General features: G+C 37.7%; 1 protein-coding gene across 1 annotated transcript; it reads left to right on the top strand.

Moving 5' to 3' along the window:
* Positions 1 to 384: 384 nt before the first annotated feature.
* On the top strand, positions 385 to 21,378 carry MCHR2 (melanin concentrating hormone receptor 2). Its single transcript, XM_013128050.2, is given in 4 exon segments — positions 385 to 563; positions 8,014 to 8,223; positions 19,767 to 19,886; positions 21,054 to 21,378. Coding segments are annotated over 4 exon segments (834 nt in total).
* Positions 21,379 to 21,907: the final 529 nt, after the last annotated feature.

The raw sequence follows: 21,907 nt of genomic DNA, 5'->3' as shown, positions 1-21,907 counted from the left end.
AAGGGCAAATTCGTGGCTTGTGGTTCAACTTCTTGTCTGTTTGGACCACCTCAGCCATAAGAAAAAGCAGACAGTTCATCTTCTCAGAGTAGAATAAACACTGTGAGACTAAAATGGTGTATCTTTGATGATTAAAACTTGTTTAAATTGTAACAGACTTATTACATCACAGATTTAATTTTGAAAACAATATCATCCAGTTCTTTCATGTACAACCCTCAATGTACATAATCTTGGGGCGGAAGGTTTTATGAAATTCAGATGATCATTAAGGAGTGATGAACTCTTAGATACCAGACTTTACTAATGATATTCAAATTACTAGTCCACAAATAATTTATTTTCTCTTGCTATTACAGAATTAAGTCCTAAAGTCATTGAAGAATGAGTGAATTTCAGCCTTCCTGTCAGAATGGTACACCAGGCTTGTTTAACAGATCTTGGAGTGAATGGCACCATTACTAGGTGACTGGTGCAGAGACAGTCATCCTTCCCTCTCTGACTGCGATTATCTGTATAACAGGTTTAGTTAGAAATATCCTCATTGTGTTCACTATAGTAAGGTATGGAATCAAATACATTTTTCAATAAGATTTACTGTTAAAAAAATAAATTATGACTGCATAAAAGAAGTAATTGCCCAGCACAGACAAGGATAGCAAATCTTTCATGCTCTGTTTAGTCATTGACATTTACTTCTCATTAAAACAAATTAAATCATGAATATAGATAGCAGTAATTTATGTCTTCTTAGCCTTTGCCTCTATGAGATAGCACTTCAGTGCATGAGTGACTTCAAACATACTCAAAGAAACTGAAATACATGCCTTCTTCCCTAGTTTTTGTTGCAATTGGCAGCAATCTTCCCATTAGCATATGTAAAAGCTACACTAACCTTTCAAGTTTAATTATGGAACCTGCCTAGCATTATAATGTTTTACAGAATTCTTTTGATCAGTTGAAATATAGTCATTTTCTCCTTTGAAAAATGCTCCTCTACCTCATTATTTTGGTAACAGAGCTGCATCTATTTTCTGCCCATTTACAGCAGCTTCCTAGAGCTCACTGGTTTTTTTCCACCATTACCTTAGTTCTGGAAATAGGGCCTTAGTGCTGGTCCAGGATTCTTACATGGCAGGAATTAATATCTCAAAATATTTTTGATGTATTCTGACAAGGTAAAATTACTGAAGTTGCTGAGGTTTTTTGGGCCATAAAATGAGACACAACATTGTTTATGCAAGAAAATACCTTTTAGTCTCTTAACAAGATATTTATATATATATATATATGTATGTAAAATAAAAAATAGCTGATGCTACCTCAAACTCTAAATCCATATACATGTATCTTGAAAAGGTATCTTTTATCTGAGGTGGAAATTTAACATAAAGAATTGTGAGAACATAAGACCAGTATGTATGACACTCTACAAGGATTAATAGGTGGACTGTAGCCCTACATATTGTGCTTTTAAAAGGAAGATTTCCAAAGGACAACATAGTATTAAGTGTCTGTCAGCCTCTGGGCTTTAGTAAGCTTCCCTTGAAACTACCAGAAATCTAGCGCTTGGTACATTCAAGAACATTCTAACTCACATTCTGAATACAGAGGGAACAAATGTGGAAACAATATGTCTGAAATGAACATAATGGCAATATGAATTTTTAAATGTATGAATGAACGGAAAGGGAAAAAGAAATCCTCAAATTTCTAAAAATTAGTTATAGAGTCTTTAAAATAATAGAATGGAAGGAAACTGACAAGGAGCAAAGATTTTTTTTTTTACCCTGGTGAAAAGCCTTTGTCTAACTGAAATAAAAATATGAGAGCGGGAATAGACACAAACAATGACTTAGGGAAGGAAAAAGAATATAATTTAAACTGTGTTTGCTTGAGAAAATTATAAGCATTCAGATTCATGGGTGTGAGCATTAGGACACAGGAAAAGAATTTAAATAGTGTATTAAAAAGTTAGTGTGGTAGTTACCAACACTAAAAAGACAGCCACAAGCCTCAGACTCTGTAAATAAATGTATATTTAAAATGTAGCTACATTTTGAAAAATAGCTATGTCAGAATCTCATCGTCCATTACATAGATCAGATTCTGCTCAATGGCTCTGCTTCAGAGCGGTGTCTTGGTCACATTTTGTTATTTCATTAAAATGAATACATTTTAACTTTATTTGCATTACAGAGTTAATTCTTTTAAGAGAGAAATAAGCTAGATTATCTCTCTAAGTAGAAAGTTATTTATTTTCCAGTAGCAAATGTTTTGCTCATGGTAGAAGATGATAAAGAACAAACCTTGGAATTTCAGTTCTCCAAATATGTTTGCAAGTCTGCCAGCTAAGGACAAACATTTTAAACTTTGAATTAAACTTATATAATATGCAATTTCCTCAGAGAAAACAACCAAATAGCCTAATGAACTTACTTGTAATATATGCCTGTGCAGTAAGATTTAATGTAAAAATTACTAACTCAATGACTTTTGGCTGGCCCTCCTTATATGAATGAATTTCATCCCTAGTGAGTAATAGGAACTGAGATACACTGCTGTTTAATTAAAATGAAAATGATGAAGAAAATGCTGCAAGAGTTCAGTGTCAGCCATAAGTAACCAATAACCTTCATCCCAGCAACCCAGAAAAACTGGTCCTTAAAACTGTGGTTCTGTTAGCAAGTATTTCATGTAAGCTTGACTTTTCATGTAAATACTGACTTTGGTGGGCCAGCTGCTGGGAGAATGGCTGGTGTTTTATGGAAGGGGAAAATGCAATCCAGACAACCCCAATTAGCTCCATTAGCCTGACTTTATATTTTGAAGGAAAAGTATGTTACAGAAGAGAAAAGGGCATCAAATACAATTTCAATTATTTACAAGTATTTCTTTTCAAATTAACCTGATTTTTATCAAGGTAACTAATAGCAAGTGGTAAAATAGCATGTTCTAAAATAGAGATTGCAGATATGTGTGGCAACACTTATTTACATTCTGAGTCCTCAGCTGGAGAGGGTGTATTTACAACTGAATACAGTCAGCAGCAGAAAATTTTTGAAACCACAGCTGCTTTATCCAGATAAGAGATTTTATGTTATCAGTTTTTATGTGCTATCTTGTTGGGAGTTATTAAGTCAGCAAAAGAACAATACAGTAAGTTCAAGAATTACAACATGAAAACATATTGCTAAAGTGTGGATGCTCCGAGGTGATGTTGATAACAAACAAGTTTCCTGAAAAGATTTTCAGAAGTAAATAGCTTAACGTGGAACTTTGAGGGACTGATTATGGGGCTGGCTGCATTTCATATTTTTCTTCAAAGACCTGGGACAAGGTGTAGGAGTGTGTCAATAATATTCCTAATAACATACCCTGGGGAAATGTGGCTGATGTGAAGGAGTATGAGACTGTCACACGGAAAGACACAGATAAAGACTAGAGGAGGGACTAAAGCAATAGAAATGTGGTAACATTTAATAGCACAAAACCATGGAATTTTTTTCTTACTAGTATTTTTTTATAAATAGGAAGCACTGCTGTCAGTTAGAAAACAACAGAGGAAAAGCTCCTGGGATTGTTGTGGTCTGCCAAAGGCTAAAGCTGCATAAGAAGCACACACAGCTGTAATACATGTAAGATTCTGCCTTTCCACGGAAAAGAGGGAAATGCCAGTGCCATTCTCCAGGCCTGAAAATACATACTCAGACCATTCTGAAGGGCCTGAAATGCAACTCTCACCAGCTGTTTCCAGGAAAGATGAGATATTCAGTCTGGAATAAGAAAAGAACAGAACAATTTCTAGAACCAGAAGAATAGAGAACTATGAAAATTTACCTAGATTTGTTTAAAAAAATAAGAAAAGACCCAGAAGTGTTTGTTTGCTCTCTGCAAATCAGGATCAAATACAGCAGAAAGTTTAAAAGAGCTGTTTAAACTAAAGGCCAAAACTGGTATAAGAGCAACTGGGTAGACTGCAGTGAGGAGGTACTAAGGGTTGTTAACTGGAAGGTGATTTATAACCTCCCAGAACAGTAACGTCTTATGGTAGCCTTCAGTAGGAGTAACGGAAATAGAATGATTATTTCTGAACTGAAATTCCTCTATTATAAGGAGGCCTTTTCTGCTCTTGTTGCCTGTGACAGCCAACAACTCAGTTCTGTGACAAGGGTTATCTCTTCCAATCTTGGGTTCCTGCTTTTCCTAAATCTAGCAAAAGAAAACTCCACATTAAAAACATATTTGGTGCCATACAGCATATCTCAGCTCTTCTGTTCTTTATTCTTCTGTTCTTTATTCATCACTGAGATAGGGAGCTAAGTGTTGCTGTACTGAGACAGCATGCTGTCAGTTTGCTCTGATTTCTATGATTCTGTTTTATATCTGTTTCAGAAATAAAACAAAACCAAGCTAATGTTAGAGATGTGGGACTTGCCATGATGACAGCTGGCACAGCAACTGACACATGTCTCTGAGTGATGTTATCTGCCTTGACTGTGAGATTCAGCTAAACAGTAATATATTTTTGGACCAGGATATTTTGGACAAACTTTTGTAGCATTGCTAATCTAGTGCTAAACATTAGATAACGTTATCCAACCACAAATTAGATAGTGAATTACTTGGAAGAATTCATTGCTAGGTACATTTAAATGAGGAAAGGCAGTGAGGCAGAGGTGTAGAACAGAAATGGCTGCCATTTTTTGTTCAGTTTTTCATAATAGGTACGGAGCAAGATCCATTCTCACAGGATCTTATAAGCCTTATCTAATTATACAGATGTGAGCCAAACTTCTTTCAGTGTAACTTTGATTCCCCAAGTGAGTCATCAGGGTGCCTCCATAGAGAAACACTACTGAGTGTAATATCTATGATCTTTGTCATGATAAACTTCTCCCAGAGTTCTATTTCTCTGCAGAGATTGCAGAAGCCAAGAACACTAAGAAGCATTAGAGGTCTAAATTTCAAACTGAGAAAATTAGCATAAAAGAATCCCACCCTCAATTAAAAGGAGAAAAGATAACACAACTCTTTCCTGATAAGTATTGAGATGTTTTTTCAGCTACTATGAGGAAATAACATGCACAGAAAAGATCCAAGAGGAAGCACAGTACATGCTTACCAGCACAAAAGGACTACAAAATAGGTCAAGTAGATACAGGACCACTGCTCTTGGACATGGTCTTGTTAGGAACCAAGGATCTAGGTAAACTCCAAATAAGAACAGAAAGGGAGTGACTATGGTTAATGTCAGAGATAGAAATTTTAAAAAGCTTCCTCCAAAATAATCTGGTTTGCTGCAGATGGTTAGATTTTGTAGGGAAGGAGAGGTCTAGGTGGGAGGACGACTTTAAAGCTGGTTGTACTTGCCATTGCAGACATTGCCCAGAAAGAATGACATTTTATCCTTTTCTATTTGAAGAAAAGGTATGTGCTTGTGTTTTTAAAGGTGTGATGCCTATAAATAATCTTGGTTTTGACCAACATGTCTAAATTAACACTTAACCTTCGAGTTAATGAAGACTCTCTGTCCAGGAGGGTATAAATAAATTCTGATGACAGCACGTAATGCAGTCAGCTGGGACAAATAAAGACTGATGACAACACATTATGCACTTGTCAAGTTCTTTGACGTTGTTGCTGGAATGACAGACAGTATATAGATTATTACGTTGTCATGTCTGCTCAACACTTCTTTTTTTAGTAGATTGGGATAATCAAAATCCCAATCCATTAAAGCATTCTGCTCTTGTAACGTAGTAAATAAACCATGGAAAGGTCTGATGAAGTTCAGAACAAACAAGTGTGCTCTTCTAATTCTGTGTTTGAGGGATATGTTTTGGGGCTAAGTTTTGGATTTGTGGATATTTTCATTATTGCTGAGTAGTTTTACAGTGTCAAGGCTTCTTCATACTGCCATGGCAGTGAATAGACTGGGAGTGCACAAGGAGTTGTGAGGGGACACACTAGGGACAGCTGACTGCAACTGACCAAAGGGATATCCCAGACCATATGGTGTCATGATCAGCAATAAGCTCAGGGAAAGGTTGGCAAGGTGGCCACTGCTCAGGGACTGGCTGGGCATCAGTTGGTTCATGGGAAGTAACTGTTTTCATTTGTACCACTTGGTTTTCTTGGGTTTTATTTCTCTCTCTCGTTATTTTCCTTTTTATTAAAAGTTAGTAGTAGTAGTATTTTATTTTATGTTATTTTAATGAACTGTTCATATCTCAACCCATGAGTTTTCTCACTTTCACACTTCAGATTCTCTTCCCCATACTGCAGGGCAGTAGGGAGAGAGGAGTGAGCAAGCAGCTGTCTGGTGCTTAGTTTTCTGCTGGGATTATACCCCCACAAGCATAAAGTGTGCAACTTTAGAATCTGAGATTCTCATTCTGAGTCCAGAAGTAGTTTCCAACAAAATGTGATTTATCCTGTATATGTGAAGAAAATAAAGCAGAAAAGGACCAATTTAACTTTTTTTGTAAAGCTATGTGTACAGGCAGTTTCCAGATGCTTTGAAACCTGTGTGATTAAGCATAATGGTGCCATTTGACACCTTGCGGGAAACAGTCTGGGGTTTCTCTTTTCGTGGAGATTTTTCATCCTTCAATGTTCACAAAGCTAAAGGCACTGGAGAAAAAAGATCACACATGCGTCATTTTCTCCACAAGCTCCAGTCATTAGTGCCTGCAGATATACTTTATGGATGTCTGGTTTTGGTTTCAGCATCATAACCAGATGACAGTGAATCATATTTTGTAATTTATTAAAAATGTTCGAAAAGAACACTTTCATCTGGCTCAGTCTCTCTAGCTTAAATCTGTTTCTTTAGAAACATAGTTATTTCATATCTTGAAGCATGCAGTGAAGGCAAGATGAAAAATATGACATTAAGAACTCTTCCCATACAAGTCCTTTTAGGAAATGATGGCCATAGAGCTGGATTTCTGAATGTGGTCCGAGGGTGGCCAGCTGGAGTTCTCCCAGCTGCAGGTTCTTAGGTGCCTTCCACTAAGGACAAATAATCTGTTACGCTGTAGCAAACTGGAAAAAAAATTGATCAGAGATACTGAGGGGGAGCATAGACAAATAGCTTAGACTAGACAACCTGTAAGTGATCTTAGGGTGATTTCTGTATGGAGACTGTGGAGAAGCACCTTTTTAATAAAGCCCTGCAATTAAAAAATATTTTGCAAATATCAGTGCTTTTCAAAGGCGCTTTGTGCTGCTTTCCTGAATTTGTATAGAGGAAGACAATTTAAAGTCAGGAATTCTTTCATCTGCATGTATGACATTTGTCCAAAACAAAATCAGGGAATGTACTAAGATAAGGATTACATTTTGGCAAAGGAAACTAGAAAAGCATATGTATCACACAAAAGCTATGCAATATAGACATTATGAAACTAGCAAAGCCAAACTCTGGTACTTAGATGAAGACTGCATGTAGTTTTAACTCAGTTGCACTCCTTGTATATGTATAAACTTCACAAGACTGTCCTTGAATATTTGATTGTGTGCTGATTCTTTTCCTAGTGTATCATTCCTCTTTCAGCAGTTCCATTTTTACCTTGAGCATTCAAGAATCTTCTGTCTGCATCTTTGAGCAAGATTAAGCCTTGGGTCAGCTCCATTGCAAGAAGGCTCTGATCTCTCTTCTTATTTACGCTAGGCTTATATTTCTAGAGGTTCCTGTGTCCCTCAGACCTGTGTTTATTTTGAACACTTTATAGTTTTCAAAGGAGAATATGAATAATTGTGCTGTTGTTAATAAAATAAATAGCCATTCAACCTCACTGGAAAGCAAAATTATAGAAAACAATATATTTTTCTTGAGCCTAAAATATTTAGTTTGAAATATCTTTGGGTTGACAAACTTCTCCAGACTCTAAAATAGTGGTTCTGACAGTGTACTTATTTGTGTGGAGTTCAGTTTTGAGGTCCACTTTATCAACAGTGTAGTAGATATGTCAAGTAATCATCTTCATGTCTTCCAGTTTATTTCAGAACCCAGAGGAAAACTATACCAGATATCTACATCTGCAATCTAGCTATAGTAGATTTGGTTCATATCACTGGCATGCCCTTTCTCACTCACCAGTGGGCATGTGGAGGAGAGTGGGTTTTTGGCAGCCCTCTTTGCACCATCATTACCTCCCTGGACACATGTAACCAGTTTATGTGCAGTGCCATTATGACCACAATGAGTTTGGACAGGTATGTGGTTTCACATTTTCATACTGTAACTAAGGACAATAATATCTGATTGTGTTTATGCAAAGCTGTAGTAACTAAAAAAAAGAGAAATACCATCAGTCGTGGTTAATGATTTTTTTAAAACTGCAAGAATCTTTTTCTGATGTTTGTGGAGGTAGCAGAAGTATTTTAAGTCTTGCTATATCATCATGCTATGCACAAGTCTTTAAGGGATCCCAGTCACCACACAGTGCTACCTCTCTGAGGCTAGACAAAAATAAAGGCTTAATGTCACTAAACCAAGATTTGGTTTAACCATTCACATTTAAGATTAAAAAATGGCTTTGAAGTAGACTGCAGAAACCTACTGTATCTGTTATTTGTTAAAATCATTAAAATTCATTAGGAGTATGACAAGAATTTTAGCTTTTAACATAACTACAGATTTTAAAAACAGCTTTTGCATGTTCCTGATCTTAAAGAAAAAAAGTCAAATTCAGGAAAGAAAAGTCTACTTTGACCCAAAGAGGTCTTCTTTTATAAGTCAGAAAGAGGATGAAGGAAGAAAGACAAACTATCCTGCATAACACAAGGCACTGGTCAGTCATTAGGATAAATAGAGTCAGTGGGAAGGACACTTGCTATTGAACTTGTACCGTACAAGACAGCGTGCTTCCATGGAAGTGGAATGTCATCACTAAAAAGAGGGAGAGAAAAATTATCAGAAAGCAGAAAGTAGAAATTGCAAGTTATAAACAATTTTGAAACAGATGAATTATGGCTATCATAAAGAGCCATAATATTAGGAGTCATTTTCATTGACATGGAATTAAAAAAAAAGAGTCAAGAAATCATCAGTTCCTTTGTAGTTCAATTTTTAAAGCTCTCATCTAACATTTGTATATGGATAATGTGACAAATGAAAGCCTTTTCCTGTATTCCTAAAGAATTTACACTTAGCAGTACCTTTACTGTTGCTGCTTAGAGAAAAACTTTTATGCAAAAGACAGTAAGGATTAAGGTAAAAAACCTGGTATAAAAAATAGTTTATGTCCCAGTGAAAGCCATGTCTTAACATGGACATTTGTTTTGTTTTGGTTTGGTTTTCTTAAAAAGGTAAAGCCTGTACGTTCTTTTCTATTTTGAGGCAAGTTTTTCCATCTCAAATACCTTGCTTAGGTAAAGCTCTTCATATTGCTCTTCTCCTAATACCAATACCTAATATCTGCTAATACCGATTATGGCACTGTAGCCAAGAGAGACAAAGTTTTTTCAGGTGACAAGCTCCCTGGCTGTTTATTGTTTGACAATTTCAGTAAAGCACTTCTGAAGCCACCTAGGAGCTTTTCATTAAGTGAAAAGATTAAACCAGATATTTTTGCAACAGAAACAGCAGGGTTTATCAGGCTTTCTGTGACTGTAAAATCATCCCACATTTGCAATAAAAGCAAGAAACACAATTATACCTTAATAAAAGTTATGGCTACTGCAACATTGGACAACTTTGTGTTCTCTTTCACATATCTCAAAACAAAGAAGCACTTTTAAAGAAAGATAGGAACTGGTCAGACGTGGGAAGCCACTTCCAAAAGGAGCCTAAGCTAAATAAAGTAACTACCACATGCAAATTAATATCTGTCATATTGCTGAATGGTGCCTTTATTCCTATAAATCCTCTGCGTCATTATGGGAGTGAACTATGTCATGAAATGGTCCAATAGAGATTTTAATATTTCAGCTTTTTTTTGTGAATCAGATTTCTTTATAAGATCTTGAGAAGTAGCAAAACCCAGCTGTTCTCTCCATGGAACTTTAGGGGTAAATTTATGAGGAGTACAATGTATAAAAGTTTGCTTTTCATTGCTCATTTTCATATGAAATTTAAAAAAAAAATAAAAATGAAAAAATAAAGAGAGCTGTAAAAACTATGCAAGTTGAGTATATATATATTAACGTTTCTGAGAAAGTTTCCTAAACTGACATCAAACATATATTTTTAATACAGATTCATGTTTAGGCAGGCATTACATAAATTATATTTCGATGAAAAATTGGTACCACAACTTTTGCTTGTTGGTTAAAAGAAACTTTCATAAGAAGCAGCTCCTAGCACCTGTTCCTTAGGCAAGTATGAACATGGGCACACACAGAAAACAATCCTAATCCCTCATGTACATGAAGAGTAAGTCTGTCTGATCAACAAAAATATTAGGATGCAAATCTGGCCTAAGTGAAATCGGAACTGTGTACAGTGCAGACAGCATCTCCTCAAGCCCAAATATTGATATACTTTTATGTTGTGTTGCTGTGTCTGGTAAGACAGGAAAGATGGTGAGATGAGTATAATGTCCCACATAAATGTTGTTACTTGGAACATTCCAATAAGCCACTTGACTTTAATTGAAGGTTAACACTGTAATTAGTGATGATAGTGACTTCTTTAAAATGTCAAAGGAGCACTTTGGTCTATGACATTTTTAAAAGATAGCCAAGAATTACATGTTCTGAATAACTGATGCAGAATAAGAAGTTACATCATCCCTTATTCCTTCATGGCACACAAGATGGCAGCTGGGAAAGCCTATGCTGGACTTCTTTCTGTGACAGGATGCTGTGAGGCACACTTCATTCCTTTTAGAATTAATTCACTGGAGCATGTCCCAGGAAAATGCCACTGTCTGTGTCCTTTCTTACAGAATGCACCTGCTGCTGACGACTTCTCCTACAAACTTTGGTTTTCTTTTAAGAAAAAAAGTGCAATCTTTTTGACAGGGGTTTGGTTGCCTGTGATCTAAGGTGTACTTTTGGTATGGTACAGCTATATAAGCTTGTCTCAGGCCCCTCAGAAAGTTGCTAAATGTTAAGCTGTGCAAAAATAGCTAGAGTAGATCCATGTATGCTAAGAAAGTTAAGATACATCAAAGCCAGAGACAAGATTTTTGAGGCTGAGACAGTAGTTCAGAGGTTCAAGAAGAGAAACACTGGCACAAATATAAAGCACTAACAAAAATCAGGGAGTCTGAAGATGCCACTTCACTCCCATTGACAGCTGTACAGCAAAGACTTAGGGGTGCCATAAGAAGAGTATTAAGACTTAGCCTAGGATCTTGTTAGTCCTGTCTGTCTGTTGCCTACTGTAATAGCCAATAAACAATTGCTTTTTGTGACTATCCTGTTTCCAAAGTGCCTCTGTGCATGGGAAAAGGACCCTGAGCAAGCTCCTGAAATCTGAGTTACATAGGGTACCAGTCAATTTTGAGGCTTGCATAAACATTTATTCAGCCTATCCCTTTAAGGCCTCAGCCACATAAATAGAGAAATGAAGCTGGGAAGATAAATCTGGAGTAAGTAGCTCTGTGATGGCTGAGAAGAAACAAGCAGGTGTTCCAAGTGTTTGCAGCAGCAGAGACTGACAGGCATGAGAAAATGTGTTCCTGGTTTGCCCATTGTTGTAATGTTACTCTAAGAAATCAAAATTTACTAAGGCTGTATCACTGGTAAGGTGGGGCCATGTCTTTATGGAAGTCATGGGCTTTCAGTTATTTAAAACCAGAACCACTGAATTTGCCATGGACTAATCCATTTACTCATTCTTCACACTTGTTTTTCTATCTCTCTTTGCTTCATTTCACATGTAGTCACAAGCACCTTAGCCAGAGGAAAACGTAAAAGCCTTATAAAATCTCATTAAATACTTTCAAGGTGTCACTTTGGCCTTCACAATCATACCATGCACCATGGTGGTAGTTGGTCTCACAGATGTTGCTCCAGGCAGCATCATAACAGGAAGTCTAGCAGAAAGGCAGAAAGAAATGTGGTAATAGGCATGGGTAACAGGCACTGTATGCCTTGAACTTTTTGAGAGCTCTGCAGGCTCCATCACTGCCTCCTTCTCCAGAGCTCTGTGTCAGAGACGCATCTCAGACACTCCCATTGTTTCAGGTAAGTATTCTTCAGACTTTTTCCTATAAGACTCTTTCATTACTGAGAACTACTTTGTCAGATGAGGGCACGTGTCTGCCTTCAAGTTCTACTCTCTGTTTTAAGCTTAAATTACCCCTTATTTGAAGACCAGCACATTTTTCCAAATGCACCACTCACAGAATTTCACAATTTTATCATTGGACAATAGGCAAGATTAAAAATTACACCCAAACTGAAACAACCAATAGAAACCCACTGCTGCAAAAGAATGGAGACAAAAGATGCTTGACAAGTATTTAGGGTGAGATTAATTTCTTACTGTCTGAGGAAGGGTAAATGAGAATGCTAGCAGGCTGGAATAAGTTCAAGCTCTATCAAGAAAATTACATTATTTATGTTGAATTGAATTTGTGGTGGTGTCTTCATTCCATCCACCCTAATTATTTCTTTTGCACCTTTAAATTTATTAAATGACATTTTTTCCTTTGCTGAGCTGAATATTAAAAATCAGAACTAGAAACCCAGGTAACTTATCCTTTATATTAACATATCATTATATGAAAATATCTAGAAAAATAACTGTGTGAAAACACAAAGTGTGAAAGTGTGGAAACTCATCTAACAATGTTTAGGGAATACACTTCTGTGCAGGCCAGATTTTAAGGCATCATTAGTAAACTGTGTTTTTGTTTTGGGAGAATCCTGTGAAAATTCAGCTGTGTATCCAGGAAAACACAGTCTACAAAACAGCCAACACATAGGCAGTGACAGGCACCTCTGTAGCTGGAAGATGTGGATTTAGTGCCTAGAGGGTTCCAATGTACACACCATTCCCTCCCTTAATGATCTTCAATGACCATTAATGCAGTTAGTTTTATTACAAACTACATTAGTCCCATAACCACTAGACTGCAGCTGCTATCAGAACGAGTTACATTTACTGTTGATAAGTTTTGAGCTGTGTCGCGCTCTGGTCCTTTGGGCAAAGGCAGTATCACCCATTAAGTCACATGTCACATGGTGCCTTAAGAACTTCAGCCTTTTACATGCTAACAGCCCTCTCTCTGAGGCTCTGTAGCTGGCTTTCTGTTGGCAGCTCTGTGCACAATCACCCAAGCCACCGTGGCAGCCTTTCCCAGAACCTCTGGGGCAGCCTTTTCCCCTTGTTCCCACGCTGAGGATCTTGCACTGTTATCCTCCCAGCCCTGCACCTGCAAACCCAACAGCATTTTTACAGTGGGTTCTCATGGGAAGTAGCGGCCACCAGCGTGAGAATCACCCCTTCTTCCCCTCCCTTTTCCTACCCTGTGGTCAAAGCTTCTGGTTGATATTAGTGGACCCAAAAACATGCATGCCCCAAACTTAACAGCAAGTCATTGTGCAGCCTCAGCAAATCAACACCAACAGCCTCAAAGGCAAGAGCAGCTGGTAAGAAGTGAGTCTTGATGGAAACTATATTGATACTGTGGAAAAAACATTAGAAGGGGAACCATGTATTGCACTGGAGACCCAGAGAAGGATGCTTATATGAAGCTCCCCCATTACTTCTTCTCTTTCTCCTTTCATTTTGATTTTTCCCTTAAAGTGACTATATTCCATCACCTACAGATTCTTCTAATAAATCTCTGTGCATACGAACCTGTCTCAAAAATCTTTGTGTAACATATATTTCTAGACTCCATGAAAGAACAAATAACCAATGTTTTTATGGTAAGGTACCTTGTGAGCTTAAGCAAATTGAAACAGAAATAGGATCTCACTGAAACCTTCCTGCTAAGGAGGAACATATGAAAGCATTAAGGACCTTTTGTATCCTTCAATTGTAGGCACCAGCTAAAGTTCAGTCTCTCATTAACAGCAGGCAGTAGGCATGTCTAAAAGGTGATTCACAGGGTGTATGAAGAGCACAGCACAAGATGGAATATCATGTCCTGTCACCTTCCTTGCAGCCAGTGGGAAGAGACGGGCCTGGTTAGGCACAGTTCTTACTCTATGTCAGCTAGTGATGTCACCTTTCTGCACTTCCCTGACATATCCTATTTCCATCTTATACACTTCAATTTTCTCACAAATACCTTGTTTAATTAACAGTTTATTCACAGTTTGTAATGTCCACTGCAACTGTCTGCAGCATTCTTACTTTGGAAACATATTTGCTGCCACTTTAAAAAAAGAGTTTTGCTCCCTTGCTTTGTGTGGAGATGTTGTTTGCACCACCTAAAAAACTGAAAGCAAGCTCAGAGTATACATAGTACACTGTGCTTACACGGAGACTAAGAGGCCAAATTTTGTGGAAAGCAGTAGTAATCACAAGTTTTAAGAACTTGAGAAGCCTGTAAATTACTCTCTATTACACAGATCCTGCAAGCAGTATCAGTGTCAGAAGCTGTTTCCATGAGGCAGCCAGTGAAACAGGAGAGGTAGCTGTACCAAGAATGGGACAAAGTAGCTCTACCATTGCAAATGTAGAGGATTTCTGTTCTTTCTGTGACTATCATGAGGACTGAGAAAAACTGCATGAAATTAGAGAAAGCTTTTTAAGATACCGTATGCCAGAAAAGCCTTTTGCTGATTCTAGCAATAATGGCCATTACTTTAACCTTATTTAGGGAAAAGAACTTGACTGTTGCAAAGCTTGAATAATTAAAGAAATCTATTTCCTACTCATATTCAAGTAAGACTGAAAATAATCTAATAAAACATGAAATATGAATCTTTCTTGATCTTATGCAACAGTTCCTGATCTTCATTGGCACAAGGCAACAATACCAAGCAAGTGAGGTGCTGTATGTACCTTGTTCTTGCAGGTTGACGCATCTATCTACACCTGGTTTTCTTTCATTAAGTACTTTTAAGAAGGAATCACATTTTTATGAAGACTGTTCCTTTTATTGTGTTTTTTTTCTGCATAAATAATTCACTGTTAGAGTCATTTCTAGATCTCATGTAGGATAAGAATGATAGAGTTAGTCACTTATGTTGTTGCCTGTTTAATGGCACATATTCAGGACACACCAAAAATGGTTGCTTCTGGGGAAAAGTCTTCTGCAAGAATTATCTACTTTCCAGATCAGCTTTCTTATATAAGCTGAGCACAAGCACCATGAAATTCCACATGTAGACAATAACCCTTTAGAATAACAGTGCTTTCTAGACAGTACCTGAAACCATCTTAACATTCGTGTTACACTAGCATGGACTGTTTTGTTTTGTTGAGCTGTCATTTTGTTTTCTGCTCTACAAGAACTAAAATTCAGTCAAAATTTCACCAATGTTTAAATACTTCTCAGCTTTATCCTTTCCAGTTGTATAGGTTTTAAGTACCCTGACACAAAGTCTAGAAGATAGAATTTGGTAGAGAAGCTGCTAATGGTCAGTCACCAAGAAAATTATTTCCAAGTGTTGTTTAAATTCAGAGTAATTTGCCTTGCTCATAGCAGCTAGCAAATCATTCACTTTCAGATATTTCAGAAAATTACATTTTAGAAGATTTCTGTGGCTATGATTCAGAGTTTTCAGTCTTTTTAAAAGAAATTGAGTCAATCTAACTCACATAGGAGAGCTGTGTTTCACTGCTACTATTTAAATTTCTTCGAAACTTTTACATGAAAAAAGCCTTGTGTGATACAGTTGAAGAGGGCAGAATGAAATCTTTAATAATCCATTTTGCAAAGGCTGGTGATAAAATAGATACTTAAAAAAGCCTGAAAGCTTTCTCCCTCCTTTTTTGGGTAAACTGTTGACATTCAGAGCTTTAATTTAGCTGTATTGCTTGTCATTAATTGAAGAATTAGAGACAGATAAATGGATGAACTGAGTTTTCTCTGTAAGTTGTGTCTCCCCCATTTCTCTTCAATATTATGGCTCCCCAACCACACACCAGCTCCTGCAGCCAGAGGTTTAGTTCTTCCACCTGTCTTTTTCTCTGTCATAGAGAATGAGTTGGTGGACATGGGGTCAAGGCAGAACCATAAGACTCGTCACCTTCAGTCTGGGTGGCAATGAGTACAGATGCCTCAGCAGTAAACCTGTCATATCACAGAGGGAACAAAACTGATCATACTCTTAAGATGACAGCAGTGTGAAGAGAACCACCTCTCTGCCAAGGTCTCTATCAGGAGACCCTGCTGAGGAGAGCTCTATCTGTGGCAGCTGGCCTCTTGAGCACCCGAGTGAGGTCAGTTGATGCTTGTTTCTGTTTGTCCATGTGGCTGCATCACCTCAAAGCCATCACAGGGCAGTGCTTCAGCTCCTTTCAAGCTACCTTGCAGAGCATAGCAAGTCTGACAGCCTCAAAGCAGGACCAAGACCCTGAGCAATGGAAACTTTCAGCCTCTCACCTACTGTCTGCACCCAGTACCTTTAGGCCAGAACTACAGTTGGTCCTAGTACACCAGATTCTGCATGTGCAAAGAATGGAAAGAGAAAGGAAGAAATTTCTTCTTAGGTTTCTTTACCGATGCTGAATTTGTTCAAAGGTGATCTGATACCATTCTTGCCGAAAAAAAAAGTTGTTAAACTATGTGTTAATGGTCATGCTAGTTAAGTAGTCTGATCTTATCTGGAAATGAAAAAGTGTAGCAAATGCAGGGGACTTTGTGCCTACCCTACTCCCTCCTGAAAAAAAACAGAGGGAAAAAGCACCCCCCCCTTTAACATCCCTTTCTTTTTTTCTTTTTTTTTATGACATATGAATTGTTGCATTTAATAATCTTTTAGCTCACAGATTGCCCACTTCGATTCATTTTGATCTGATAGCTTAACATTCACCCTAACATTTTACAAATGTGAAGGTCACGAAACAGAAGTCAAATTTGTTTTGTATCATAAGATGCTGCTAAATGAAGGTTACTTCTAGGGTTATAAAGTCTTTTAGTTGTATCTTTGGTTACATGGAGACTATACATTTAAATCACAACTATAAAATATTGAAGCATTCCTAGAGCTCAAATATATCAGAATGTTAATTTTTTTTTAAACAGTCTTGCCTGTATTAAATTATCTCAATTTTTTAAACACTCTTTAGTTTGCATATATGGCTTTCCAGTATCTCATGGCCAAACAGATATCTGCCTACTTAGAATCATAGAATAGTTTGGGTTGGAAGGGACCTCAATATTATCTAGTTCCAATCCACCTTCCATTAGACAAGGTTGCTCAAAGGCCCATCCAACCTGGTCTTGAACACTTGCACAGCTAATCTGGCCACAAATCACCCAAAGGACCTGCCACCAAACAATTATTTTCCAAAGCAAGAACATCCAGTCCACGACACTAAAGCAAAAGAGCAGTTTGGAGAAGTGGTTGCTTTCTAAAAATTTCTTGTTGCTGTTGTCCATTTTAGAAAGTAATTACAGAAAATCCTATCTTTTGGTGCATTATTCACTTGGCCTGCCATGAAGAGAAAATTTGTTTTTTATTAGTATGGAATGAAACAAATACTTGAATTCAAGCTAGCTTGTTGGTGATGACTAGCAAGGGACATGAAAGAAAATTTTAGAAACCTTATGTAACAGAGTAACTTTTGGCTGATACTGGGTGGTTTTAAATTAGTATGTTCATTTGGATAATGAACGTATTTTTGGAGTGAGTATCCCAATTGTCTCCAATTACCACACTTGAGGTCACATATTCAGCAGTCTTAGATCGTGTGATCTGTATTCTTTCCAGGTGAAATTAGATTGGAAAAAGTGCTCCAGAAAATCAATGAATGGACTCAAATCACTGTTGTGTACTCAGTCCTCAATCCACAGGATGCAAGTAGAGAAAGTTCCAAGCTAAACCCCTGTCCTAGTTTGAGCAGTAGCAGTCATTTTTTCTCCTTCTTGGTAGCTGGTGCAGTGCTGTGTTTTGACTTCTGGGCTGAGAACGGTTGCTGATAGCAAGTGTGTTTTGAGTTACTGCTTAAATGTTTGGTTTGTCCAAGGCCTTTTCTGAGCCTCATGCTCTGCCAGGGAGGAGGGGAGGCCGGGAGGAAGGAGAGACAGGACACCTGACCCAGGCTAGCCAATGAGGTATTCCATACCATAGCACGTCATACCCAGGATGTAACCAGGAGAGACCCAGAAGGGCTGGAGACTCTGGGGGGATGGAGGAGGTATCGGTCGGTGCTCGGTCGGGCAGGGTGGGGTGAGTTATGGGTCGGTGGCTGGTGAGGTGTTGTATTCTCTTCACTTGTTATTGGCTTTATCATTATTATTTGTAGTAGTAGTAGCAGTAGTGATTTGTGATATACCTTAGCTATTAAACTGTTCTTATCTCAACCCGTGGTGGCTACAGTCTTTGGATTCTTCTTCCTAACTCTCCAGGAGTCGGGGGAGCGAGGGGGGTGAGTGAGTTGACAAGCTGTGCAGTTTGGTTTTAAACCACGACAACCCCCTAACATGAGTGTAAGGCATCATGCCCTAAGCGCCAAGTACTTCACTCTACATATTTTCCCTAGTCATTTGTACCAGTTGTTAATGCAGACAAAGCCAATAAGAGTGTATTTTAGCCTTTTTCATTACAGCTTCCCTTCTTGTTGCCCCCCTCCAGTTGAATCACAACCAGATTTTTAATGGAATTAATTCTAACTCCAGAGCACCAAAAGAAAAAAAAGAAAAAATGTGTAGTAGTTCAGAAGTTAACTATTTTCGTGTCAGCAAAGATCAATGAAATTCACTGCTAAAGATTTAAGGTATGAGTAAAAACAACCCCTGAAATATGACTGATTATTTTCAAGAACTTGTGAAGGACATGAGGCCCCTAATAGTCTGAACAAAATCAAAGAACATAGGAGAAAAACAAATTTGAAAGAATTTGGGGAATTCAGTCTAGTCCATCCTCTCTCAGAAGGCATGACCAGGTAGACAGTTTATAAAACAAGGAGTGTCAATAACCAGAAAGTTTAACGAATTATCAAGATATCAATCTGTAAAGCAATAAGAAAATCTATGCCTATTTGTCAGGAACAATTATGACAATCTAATTTCTTTCTTTGATGGAAGTTCACCTGATAAAAACTAAATAAATGTAAAATTTCTTGAATTGTAACAAGATAATAACACAACAGTTAGGGAAGATTATGTCAATTAGATTACACTAACAGTACAAGAATGGTAGAAAAAACTGTGCTCAGAATCACAGAATCCCAAGGGTTGGAAGGGACCTCGAAAGATCATCTAGTCCAACACCCCTGCAAGAGCAGGGTAACCTAGAGTACATCACACAGGAACTTGTCCAGGCGGGCCTTGAATATCTCCAACATAGGAGACAGAAGATGATTTACTGGTCTACTATCTGACAAGCAAACTATCAGGGGACTAAACAGACTATGTCCTGCATAAATGTTTGCAAGAATTTTTACTAATTATCCGTGTGCTGGAAAAAGTGCACACATAAGGAATTTGGAAAGCTGAGAAGGATTCTTTGCAGTTTTCTTTTTGTAGTAAACCATATCCCAAGAAGTGCTAAACACGGACTTAATACTCACAAATATTTGCAGTTCTAGGTACTTGCTGCTATCTAAAACAAGCTCCATGTATCTCTAATCAAGAATTGCAAATTAGAGACCACTTTATGAAAAATGGCATTTATATTTCTTTTACATTTATGTGATTGTGTAATAATCTTGTTCGTTCCTCTTACATTTTGTTTTACAGGTATACGCTTTATCTTACTATAACAACTTTCTTTTTTCCTTTACCACTGATATATATTTGCTATATTTTAATTTTATGTTACACATGGGAGATGTATCAGCAAAACAAGCAAGCATGAAGGTAAAGTATTATGTATTTATTATATAAAGTATTATTATTCATTCTTCTTCCTATATCACATGCTCTGCTCAGACCAGTGTAGGTTTTATATGTAACAGGACAAAAAGAACAATCCTAAAGCAACAGTTAGACAGTACATCATGTGGCATTCAGTGCTTCAGACCCTGTATTATGTTAGCAGGAAACAAACTAGGAATGGGATTCAAGGGAAGAAGTAAGGTAACTTAGACAAAAGGAATCATTGTGGAGAAAGTTGTGGCTGAAGTTCTCAGTTCTCTGAGGACAACAAAAGGGCACAACCCAATCCTGTTCTGGCTGCAGGAGGTTATCTGGATCTCATGCCTCCAAGGTCTCAGTTCAGGGATTGGGAAACTCAGGCAGAGCATGGGTGCCCAGTCTGATACCGGCTGTTATGCCCCAGGGAGCTGCAGGTTGAGTGTCTCCAGGCTGCATTGCCTATCCTGTGGAAAGGGGACTCCAGGCCCCCCAAAGGATCCCTAGCCACTGTTGATAGCTTGGGGAAATCCAGGCAATAAAAGAAAATTGGCACATGAACAGATGAAATACAGATCCCCGTGTTTCTGTGACAGAAGCTCTTCTGCTTGTACCAATTTTCTGTCAAAAAGGAAATTGATTTCCATTTTAGTGTAGTTTTTAATTTCACAGTCAGGAGTATCATTTTCTTCTTTGCTCTAAGTCTTCTTTAAGCTCATAATCATAGAACCATAGAATCATAGAACAGTTAGGGTTGGAAAGGACCTAAAGATTATCTAGTTCCAACCCCCCCTGTCGTGTTTTAAGTGGATATTTCCAGATGTTAGCAAAAAGATGTAGTTATAGATGAAAAAGAATGCAAAGCTATAAAGCTCTCATGCTGAAAAGGAGTAAACATTCTTAATGAAAATAATTGCCAGTATTTCATCAAATATATGTAAGCTATTCTCAAGTGGCTCCTGTATGTGGCATAGAATTAAATTCAGCCTCATCAGAAGAAAGAATAATGTACAAGCAACAAAAATATATTAAGTTGTTGAGAGCTGGCCTTTACTTGCACTGCAAGTGAATTTGGTCTCCAATAACAGCCATTCTTTAGTAAACTCAATCCATGCCATCATTTTCTCATCTTCACCTTCCATGCTAGGAATCCTTCTTTTATTTATTTTGCAGCTACACCACCAGTATCCCCAGGCAAAGAATCCTGAGGCTCACTAAGATGATGCTTGCTCCAGTCAGCGTGTTTGTGGTAAGCACTGCCCCATTCCATGTGATCCAGCTCATGAATCTTCATGTTTCTCAACCAACACTGACATTCTATGTCAGCTACTACATCTCCATCTGTCTCAACTACACCAGCAGCAGCATTAATCCCTTTCTCTACATCCTGTTTAGTGGGAACTTCCAGAAGCATCTCTGGCAATGCACAAATGTGGAAGTCAGGATGGCAGACCAGGATGACAATGTCATTGAAAAGACCCTCAAGTCAAATAGTTGATAGAAAGTTTTTCTGCCGGGAAAAGTGTATTATAAATGTATAGATTTTTCAGTTGCAGTAGATAGGCCTGATTTCACTACTTTCATGAAAGTGTAACTCAGAAATGGCTTTGTTGCTGGAATTATTGAGCTTATGTAAGAGGATCTGTACCACTCTGAAATGTTAGAACTCCTAGAGGGGGGATTTTCTACAAAATGTTCTTTGTTACCACGCCATTGCCTTTTTTTAATGATGATTCACACATAGATTAACCAAATGTATGGAGACAAAAGTGGATTTTTAGAAAAGCTGTAGTCCTTTAGTAGTAAGAAAATATAATGATTGTGGCAGGCTTTTAGGATCTGACACTGTGTGTGAAGTCATGGAAACTGTAAGTTAATGGCAAGAGTCTTAGTTACTGATGACTCAGAAGAGGGTAACTATTGATTTTTATCCTATCTACAGCTGTCTCATCTGGCACTCACTTCTGCAGCTATTAAATTCAGGGGAGAGACATAAAGATCCTTTCAGAGGAAAACTACTTTTGAAT

The sequence above is a fragment of the Melopsittacus undulatus genome, chromosome 3, assembly GCF_012275295.1.
Source record: "Melopsittacus undulatus isolate bMelUnd1 chromosome 3, bMelUnd1.mat.Z, whole genome shotgun sequence".
Taxonomy (NCBI): domain Eukaryota; kingdom Metazoa; phylum Chordata; class Aves; order Psittaciformes; family Psittaculidae; genus Melopsittacus; species Melopsittacus undulatus.
This window is presented reverse-complemented; position numbering and strand designations above follow the sequence as displayed.